Source organism: Eurypyga helias, unplaced genomic scaffold, assembly GCF_000690775.1.
Source record: "Eurypyga helias isolate BGI_N326 unplaced genomic scaffold, ASM69077v1 scaffold10981, whole genome shotgun sequence".
Lineage (NCBI taxonomy): Eukaryota > Metazoa > Chordata > Aves > Eurypygiformes > Eurypygidae > Eurypyga > Eurypyga helias.
Genome location: NW_010230190.1, coordinates 36,811 through 47,234, shown reverse-complemented (window position 1 = coordinate 47,234; position 10,424 = coordinate 36,811). Strand labels below are relative to the sequence as shown.

Genomic DNA, 10,424 nt, shown 5'->3' with positions numbered 1-10,424 from the left:
CGGTGACAGCCCCGCGGCACGGCCGCGCTCCCTGCGTGCGGCTGCTTGTCTGCTGGGGGTGGAAAGTATGGGTCGTGGGGCGTGCGGGCAGCGAAAAGGGTAATTAAGCTCCGCGAGGGCTCTGTTTGTGTGTGTCATGTTAAGGGAGGCTCGGTGATAATCGCGGGGCTGTTCATCCAGTTTAAACAAGGTGAACTGTTTCTAAAGGCAGCGGCGTTCGTGTTGCCAGGTGCGACTTTTAGAAAATCCGGACTCGCGTCTTGGGGGAACTGTAATTTCTGTCTCTCGGAGACCGGCCTGCGCACCGTCCCAGCTGAAGGCACTGCAGACTTGCAACACGCGCCCCTCCTTCATCATGTGTTTTGTGAGTGCGTGTGTAAAGCTGCTGCCTGAAATAACCAGTTCTTGTGTATCATCAGCGGTAATGGTGGCTGAGGAGGAGCTGATCCTGCCCTGGGGCAGAGGGATTGCTGCCCTAGATTCCGTGTGTCTGCGGCTGTCTGTGTTGGTGGTGGTACAGGGGCAAGTGATGAAGGTATCAAAATGCTAAACAGACTGTGTTTGAATGCTTTGGCTTATTTCTAAATAGGTAAAGTAAGGGCTAAACCTTGTATGATTAATAGTTGCACAGTGCTTGCTAATTCTAAATATAATTGCCCAGAACTCGGAAATCAAGTGGGTGTGGTGTTTGTTTTGACAACTTGGGAAAAAAAAAAAGCTATGATGAATCAGAAAAATAATTCTTCAAGCAGTCGTCTGGAAATGTGGCCGTTTCTCAGCAGGCACTTATGCTCATTTTGTCAGCGATAGGCATAAGTCTGTAAAAAAAAAAAAATCTGAAAAAGGAAAACAAAAGACGAAACAAGCCAGTCCTGAAAAGTTATTATTCAAAACAGTTGTATACTGTAATTGTATAGAGCAGAAAGCTCATTCAACTCAAAATATGTTATTTTCATGGGATTATGGACTTGCATCTGTAGTTAAGGGAAATGAACATGCTTGGTTTTGGCACTAACCCTGTGGAATGTAGTACCTAATCACAGGCAAGATGTAAACTAGAAGGTGGATGTATTGCCGAATCTCTCTTTCATAAGCTGTTAAGCATTTCAAAGTTGGATTTTCATGGGAAGAAGCATACTCAGGACCTCGGGAGGAGATGGTCTGTATTTACCTAAAGGCAGGTTCGATAGGTGAAGTCAGATTTTCACCTGCCATGCAAGTGAATTATTTAGAACTTCATATCACGGTAATAAACATGTTGCTTTTTTTTTTTGAGTCAAATTACGGTGTAGTTTATGTTCCTCCTTACTTGGCTTCTTTGTTAAACCACTATAGATTGAGACTGGATTTCTTTTTTTTTTTTGCAATCAGTGTATTCGATGTTTTACACTGGCTGCTTGTAAGCATTGCGTTTTTTTTTTTTCTTGAATAGAGATCCAGTTGGGCTTTTTCTTATGGACCACTGTCAAATTGGAACACCAGGATTAGTTAGGTCATTTCCAGCTAATGAATTGGTATTTTGAATTGAAAATGGTGTGTTGGTGTTTTTTTGGGGTTGTTTTTTTGGTGGGTGTCTTGTTTGTTTGTTTATTTGGGTCTTTTATGTGTTTCTTTCTGTTAAACAGTAGAAAGCATGTGGGAATTGTGGGTTTGACAGCCAGTTTTAAAATCCTTTGGTGCCACTGGGCACCAAGGAAATCTGATCAGGGCGGTCCAGTGTTTTGAACCTCTGTAGGACATTTGCAATCCTCAAAAAATTGTTTCTGAGTGGGAAGCTCAGATAAGCGTATCGCTGTGTACAGGTACTTAAGGAAGTATGCAGACTTACTTGAGGACTGCATAGAATCACCCTAATGAGAGACTTGAACTAGATAAGCATCTAAATATCTAGGGCATTAAACTGTGATTCAGAAGGTAAACTGCTATTCCCAGTTCAGTTCTGCTGGCTTCCTTACACTTCAGTTTAATTTGCATCCTATGCTTCAGTTCCCTTATTTGTCAAATGGGGTCAGTTGTTTTACCACCTCTGGTAAAAACTGTGAATGAAAACAGAGCTGTGTAAAGTTAGGATTTATTATTTTAGAAGCACTTGATGGAAGAGAAATGTTAATTAAAGGGAATTGTTCTTAGTACTGCTTTCTCTTTTGTATGAGGAGCCCTAAATAGGGGCATGCATTATATTATACAATCCACTTAGGCACAAGCCTTCCATTGATTTCAGCAGAGGCTGTGTGCATGGATTATTGATGCGATATGATCCGAGTCAGTTGGTGTTTGTCTCAACCTTCACTTGTGTTCTGATTAAAATATCTCTGGTTCACTTAATCCAGGACATTTCTCCTCCCCCTTCCCCTCATTTGGTTTAAAACCCCATCTTTTGTGATTTTGACTGGAGCTTTTCTTTCGTGCTTACTGTTACGTGGTGGTGGTACCAGCGAACTGAGATCCCCCCGTGGAACAGGGCTGTTGGCAGCAGGTGCCGTGGTTGCGTACCGTGGGACACCGAGAGATCTTCCGTGTAACTCAGAAATACATAAACCTCAGTGTGGGCCACTGTGTGCTGGAGGTGCAGAATACTGCTTCTCTTTGTTTTTCTGAACTGGAGTCTAGTCATGTGGCGGCCTCGCAGTCCCCGTATTCAACTCCGTGCCATTCCTCTTGGAAAAGGCTGCAAGATCAAGTGCTTATCCACTTCTGTATGTTCGTTCTGAGCTATGTCTGTGGAGACATGAGCTATCCTGAACAGACATGCCGAAAGGTTAAAATCCTTCTTCTACTTGACAAATAGGCAAAATTACAGCACTGATTATGGCAGTGAGGTTTCCCTACTGCTCCCCAAACTCTGAATTTTGAAGCTTTTTTGGAGGGTGAGAGAGCAATTCAGTTGCCAGTCTCTGTTAGTTGTTGGCCGCACTTGCTGGCACTGGTACCAGGTAGCACGTTGATTCTGTTATGTAGACAGCCGTTCATGAAGAGCTAGGCTGAGAGCAGATCGTCTCGCAGAGGACTCGGAAGGATGGATTTGCTGCCAAACCAGATTTCGCGAGAGGACTTCTGTTCTTCTGCAGGGCAAAGCAGTTATCCGTTTATATGTAAAAGCTGTTACATGTAGCAAAACCCACAAATTTTTCATAGAAAAAAGATATTTTAAAATTGATTAAACATGCTTTTAGACATGAGCAGCCTCATCTCTTCTGTTCTTTTCACATTGCAGTCTCGTTCAAAGGTAGACGTTAAAGGTAGAAGAGTCCATGTGGCCTCCTCATGCTTAGATGTTTGCTCTCCTTTTAAGACTAAATCTGTATGTTTTGTTTGTAGTAAAGTAAGAAACGTATTTTAACACAGAATAATGTTAAATATGTTTCACTCCGTACTCTTAAAGTGGATAACTCGTAAGGTTATTTTTAAAAAGCTGTCCCAGAAGCTCTTTGGAGGACAGATCGTTGTTTTTAAATAACACTTCAGGGAAATGCCAGGAATATAAAAATACCCCTGAATTTTAGACTAACCACCCAGATTGATTCTAGGGAGAGACAAAGAGCAGATATAGAGATAGAACACAAGAAACTAAACAACATAAATATGACTGCTATCAGCCAGCACAGCTTCATGCTAAGTCTCTTTTTGCTAAATAAATATTTCTTCATGCTAAACTAATCTCCCATTTGTATAGATTACCTGTCAGCCCAGTAGAATCTTAATTTTTAGCCCGGAATACATCTAATCTGTTGCCACTCTAATAGAAAATGCCATAGTACAATATTAATAGTTATCTTGTAAATATTAGTTTTCTGGTGGTATTGGAAAATAGGCTTGTAAACTGCAGTAATAGTTTACATTTTTCTTCTAGTCTAATGTTCAACCCTAGCTGTGATTTGGAAGAAGAAAACATGAAATTTGTGGTGATCAGGTTTCCAGAGGTTGTTGGTTGCCAAACCTGATGCACTGTTATATAATGGTATTTGGTGACTTGTGCTCAGCAATATAAGCATGCCGTGGACTTAGTGGAACAGTTTGCCTATAACGTAGCATCTGTGTGTAATGCTGCATCTAGGAGAGAAAGCTGTAGGGTTTATTTACACGAACAGAGTGTACTTTGCAGAACAATGTCTGGGAATCGTAGTAATAGCCATGTGAAAGTGGGCTCCCCACGTGCTACTGTTGTTGAATAGATACTGCAATCTGTAGTATCAGTGGAGTTACAAGAGCTTTTACCAGGTCATGAGGCAGCACACTGTTTTCCAAATGTATTCTGCAGTTCACATTGAATTTCTTGATTCCATCATATTTATTGCCTCCCTCTTTTTCTTTAGAGTGCTTTGAACACTTTTTCAAGGGAAAACAAATGTAATACGTCATGGCTTTCCTCCAGTTTCTTCTGCTTGTCATGTTTTTGTGCTGTAAGTCTGTCCTTTCCTAGTACAACAGAAAGGTTTTAAAAGCTTCAAACCGTTTCGCTTATACTGTAGCTCCATCTTATCTGCTGTTACGTTTTGCTCACTTCCTTTACATCCCAGTGCAAGCATGCTTTATTCTGTTTCTTTTTACACCCCATCTTTGGCCCCATTTAGTTTTTGAACTACCACTCCATCTCCTTTTCATGTTGCAAGTCATTGAGCTGTTCGCAGTCACTGTCTGAGGAGTATCTCCTCCAGGTTCGTCCTAGGTCCTTTCCACACTTGGCCTGACCCCTTGTACTCAGTACATTCCCTTCCTCCTCTCTGTCCTGCCAGCTGCCTCTAGTACTGTTTACTATTCTTTTTGAAATCTTGCTCTTTCTTGGCCTCTTTGACTGTTCTCTCCTTGTTCCCCTCCTATCTTGTTAATCGCTTTTTCATTTGGAAGCTGGTCTTTCTGTTTCCAACTCTTTGTGAAGATTGGCAAGACATCATGCTCGGTTTAATGCTCTCTTCCTCTCTACATCTTGTTTCTGGATAATAAATTTGCAAATAAAAATTGGTCTATCACATTTAAATGGACAACTCGCAGCTTATATTTGTGCTCTGTGTCCAATACCATCTGTCCCAGCTAAAATGTTGGCTTGTCTGACATCTTAAGATTGTGTAATTGTCATTTTAAGCTGGATGAGTCTAGAACAGAGCTCTTAATGTTGTTTCCACCCACTGCCTCTCTTTTTTTTTTTTTACTTTTGTGGCTGCACGATGGCATCCCAAGGAGTTACTGACAAATAAATAGACATTATAATTTACTCTTTCTTAAAGAATAGTCTGTTAAAAAGTTGTAATAAAAATAGTAGTAAAAAGGGCAATGTAAAAGTATGGAAATACTTTTGCAATCTCAAAATCATGAAATAAGTTACATTCTCCTATGCAATATTAATTTTCCCGTTTCAGTGCACAAATGGATTTAATGAGTTTACGGTATCACGTGACATTTTTCTATAGACTTTTACATGCTGGCTAGTCCTATGCAGGATAGTGTTCTGTGATGACTGAATGAATCTACCTGAATTTCTTTCTTCCTTTTTAAAGTAAAGTGATAATTGATGCTGTCTGCTTCACATTGTCTCCCTATATTTCAGGAGTTCCTAAGCACATATGGAAGGGTTGCACTTATTTTAGTGAAGAGTTTGGACCATGGGCTTCACTCACAGAGGATAAAAATAAGTATTTATCAGCTGGTTTATTAGAAAAACCTGTCAATTTATAGAACTGTAGGGCAGAAATCAAATGGAAGTGAAGTTCACATGGTATTTCACTCTAAGATTTACAAAAGCAAAGGAAAAATTACGTGAACAGCCGTAACGTTGGCATTTCTGGCTTCTTCACTGTGCATTCTTTTAAAGCAGTATGTTGTATGGGAAAGGTATGTGACTTAGGTAGTAAAAGTGTATTCAATTATGCTATTTGTATAACTTCAACATATAGCAAATTGGTTTTAATTGCATATGACTTCCTTCTTTTAATTCCAACAATTTCATGGGAAAACTTAGTATTGCAAATTTTTTGGACAGCAGTATTTCCTCTTAGTGGGATAGACACACAAAATCCACTAGAAAACCATGTGTTTTGTGGTCCTCTGAGATTTGCCTGAAGAAGGAAATGGCTTGACCTATTTGGTTGCTATGAAGTAAAAACATTCTTGGGCTTTTTTCCCCCCCCTCCTTTTTTTTTGGTGAACATCTGTGTCATATTTATTTCATTACTTTCTGAGGTTCTTTAAACCTATTATTTAATAATATAAAGTTTTATTTAAGGAAAATAAAGTGATGCACAGCTGCTTCCACAATTGGATTGAAGCTCTGGTATCTGCTAAAACATAGGGATGATATAAGTGGGTCGGTTTTCCAATAGACGTTGACATGTTAAAAGGCAAACACAAACATTATCTAGTATTTCCTGGGAAAAAGTGTTTAACAAATTCAATAGCATCTCAGGGAGTCAACAGGAAATGTTTGCACACTGGAAGCCTGTGGAGTCTAAATCAGAATCTCATCTAGGATACGGAATACTGAAGATCTTTGATCTAATTTTTCAGCAGGTCAGGCTTCTTGCGTGGTTTTACTAATTAGCCGCGTTTTCAGATGTTCTTTTTATTATAAAAAGAAATAGTTACCTTATGCCAGGTATGTGGAAGAACTGTGAAAGTGATACTGTTATTTAGCAACCCAGTGGAAATTGTACCAAGGAGGATAGATTTTACTTCAAGACTATTAGCTAATAATTCATCTGAATTCCATAAGAAAATTATTCAAGAATTGAAGATCCTTTCATTTGTGAAAGTTGAATATGATTTCAAGTCTGGCTTTTGCTCTCATGTCCAAGGACTCGGTTAGGTTTTGAGGAGCTGTTGCTGTTTTTCTGATGCTGGTTCTTAATACAAAAGGAGAAACCATTGTTGATTTTTAGATTAAATACTGTGAGTTTCATGATGAAACAAAAAAAGGTGTGTGAAAATGATGAAATCCAAGTGTGCTGACTCTCAGGGTATGGAAGAGGCTGAACAATGACTGTGGTAATTAATTTCAGTGGCTCTTCTACCCAGCTACCAGTTCTCACACAGCTTGTAGGAATATCTCCTCCACAGTCAAATGAGATTGAAATGGGGTGCTACGCTAGGCATGCTTTGGCAGGAGTTGATGGGTAGGAAAAGAAGTGTGTCTAGTCTCTCGTGTGCTCACTCTCGTTCTCACGCACATGCATCCACAAAAAAAGGCTGAAAAAATTGGCACGTGCAATTAGGGGAACTGCCTCTTACTGTTTTCTCGAAGAGGAACTGAGATGTAATCATTTAATGAGTCACCTCGACGTTTTTGTGCGACCGCCTCATTCACAGCCAGTGTAACCTGGCGCGGAGATGTGTGTGGTTTTGTTGGTTTCTTTTTGGTACTCCCTGATTCATATTGCAAAACACCATTCAGGTTGTTTTCTTGTTGTTAGTTTTTTTCTTTCATGTACTGTAGATACCGTGTTCCTTAAGATCCTTGATTAGCTCATGAGCAGTGTTGTCTGTAGGGTCAAATTCTGACATAAACAGATCCTGCTGCCTTACTACAGGAGAGGGGGAATTGTCAAAAAGGTCATTTGTAATTGCATTGGTTATTATAAAAGGAAGAATTATTGACGTTTGAAGCAGTATTTCTTATATTCAGTAGCCGTATTCCAAATCAGGTTTGGGTTTTTTTTTCCTCGCTTGCTCATGTAAGTTTGGACTAATGAACTTCCTGCCTAGTCATTCTAATACACCGAGGAGGAATTTTCCCACCAAGCTGTGTACTCTGTCTGAGTACAACTTCGACTACTTGCAAATGCAATTTTTGAACTTGTAAGGCTGCTGCGTGTTTTTGTTTCAGTATCTCCATAACTAGTCAGCTAGGGGATGTGGAGGAAAATTTTCCCAGGAAGTTGAGGTTAAACCAAGTGGCTGCAAGAAGAGAGGGTGGCTCTGTTATGGACAAATTCGGTTCCTTGGGAAGAACCTTGCAAGTTAAATGCATTCTCTGACCGTGAAACTCCTAACATGTGTAAGACAGGAGCTTGGTCCTGCGCAGGACCATTCTGGGTCCTTCTGGAGAAGGCCAAATCAACCTGACCCCTTTCTCGTACCTATGAAGTGCTCAGCTGTTTCTGGTTACCCACACAGGAGCTGCCGTGTACCAACGTGCAGGCTGATGATCCATTATAGTAGATCTGTGGACTTTATTGCATGGGGTAGGTGAATGTGCATCTGTATATTATTGTGCCATTCTCCCTTTTTCTTGTTTTTGGTTCTAATTTTCCAGTTTTTTTTTTAACTGAAAGAGTTCTGCTTGGCACCCTCCCAAAACAAACAATATTTCAAGGGTACACCTTCAAGATCCTCTATCAGGCTGAAGTAATCCTTGGTTTAGTCTTGCATTTTGTAACCTCCCTATATAGTAATTGAAGATACCACGTACAAAATTAATTATCTGCCACGTAAATGCCTAAATGGGTAGGCCGTGTGATGGAAGTCTATGTTTATAGTCTCAAAAGTAACTTTTTTATTTTGTAGAACTTTATTATTATTTAACTTGCTCTTCTGCAAGTCAGTTTTGACCTACTTTTAGTACCACCTTTTTAGTTATTAGATTTATCATATCATGTACTTGCAACAGTTTTAAACAACATCCAATATTCATCTGGGGACCAGGAGAATATCTGTGCTTGTTTTCCCACCATCTCTTATCATTTGTGCTGCTGTTCCTGAATTGCAGTTTGTATGGAAATTGTTTCCTAAGTGGAAGTTGGAACTGGTAGCAAAGGTTAGTCAGAGGCAAAGTTTAGGGAAATGACTGTATGTCTAAGAAAACTTTTGCAGTCACAGGAGAGAGAGATTAAAAGGTTTCAGGTATGTGACTAGTTTTTTGTGTAGGTGTTGTTGATTAATTCTGTAATCTGGAATCTCCAACGGGGTCTTAAACCTATCTCCTATATATTATGTGAGATCAGCCTTTCTAGGCAGTTTGTGACATTTCAGTTTGCTGTAGATGTTTTAGGAAGGACAGATAAATGGACCATATGGAGTTGATTATTTTTTTGGCTATAAGAAGTGGATTTTTGTGCATTAAATATAGTAACTTTCTGGTTTTAAATATCTGAGAGGAAGCTTCCTCACCCCCAGTGTTGTGGTGTTTGGTTTCTGTTGGTGTTTTGGGTGGGTTTTTTTAATCAAAATACTTGTAACTCTCCTCACTCTCATTTTGGGCAAGGTAACTTGGAAAGACTGCAATGTTTAGTCTTGGTCTTGTACCAATAAATGACATAGTATCACATGAATGTTTTAAAAGATTAGGTGATATTTTGTAAGAGCAAACATAAAAAGACGACTAGTTTAAGTCCTTCTGCTGTGAATTCACGGGTTATCCAAAGAGACTATTCATTATGTGATTGTTCTTATTTTGCTGAAAACTTATTTTCCTTTCGTATCTTTTACCTGTGCTGTAAGCCTGAAAAGGTAATGTGTTATGAAGGGGAAAGGTTGGGTGAAATTGGTAATCCTAATTAAATACAAATAATACTCTAAAGTTTATGGAGCCTGTGGGTGGGTGGATTTGGCAGATATTCATTGTGGTATGTTAGACTTGAAAGACCATATGGAGATCATTATTTTCTGGCATTTTGTAGTAAAGGTTTTTGAAGAAGGAAATTTATTTTTATTTTTTTAGAGAAGGGGTGAAAAATAGGAAGAATAACTTCATTTTGCTTTGCACTGAGTAGTAAAATAGTTTGTTGTAGTAGTGTATGGAAAAACAATTTATTCAAAGGTAAGCTGCTAAAAGTAGTTCTCCCACTGTTTCCCTATTGGCGCTCTTGTTTTCTGAAGGCAGCCAAAGATCCTCTGCAGCTGGGACTAATACAGGATCCAGCTGTAACTTTTTTATTGTTGTTCAGATGTCCGGTGATGGTCAAATTTAAGTTATTGTGTGGAAATTCAGTAAAGGAAAAGGGTAGGGTGGGAAAAAAGTGACTCTCTATAAAAATATTCCAGTAAAAGCAACAGGAACTAGGAGTATCCATTTCAGAACTCTGCCATAAATCCCATCCTGAAATACTTAAAACGCCTTCGGATTTTGCTGTCGTCTTTAAGTCATCTAGGAGTTTTTAAACAGAAATGAAGTTAGCTGATTGGAGTGAGAAGGTGGCCATTATTTAAGATTACTTACGGAAGAAGATGCCAGTTTCTCGTTTGCAGTACAAGGTTTTAGTTAAAAAAAGTCTTTACTCTCTCTAAAGTGTTGGGACAAATGTAATGAGTATATCAGTTTTGATTTTGACTGATTTCACTTGTGCTGTGTTTCACCAGTCTTTGTTTTACAGACCCTAAGAATGTAAAGGGGGGGAGAAGCCTATATTTTTTTCTGTAGAATTTGGTTTAGTTCTGGTATATTTGGTGCTTCCAACTCTGTAGACTATCCCTTGGATTGAGATTAAACAAAATAAGTG

At 39.2% G+C, this 10,424-nt stretch overlaps 1 protein-coding gene across 1 annotated transcript in view; it reads left to right on the top strand.

Annotated features, from left to right (window-relative positions):
• Positions 1–424: 424 nt before the first annotated feature.
• The window catches only part of CYTH3 (cytohesin 3), a 45,026-nt gene continuing 35,026 nt past the window's right edge, over positions 425–10,424 (top strand). Inside the window, exon 1 of the mRNA XM_010160657.1 lies at positions 425–535. Within this exon, the coding sequence (XP_010158959.1) occupies positions 425–535 (111 nt within the window). The remainder of the gene's footprint in view (positions 536–10,424) is intronic.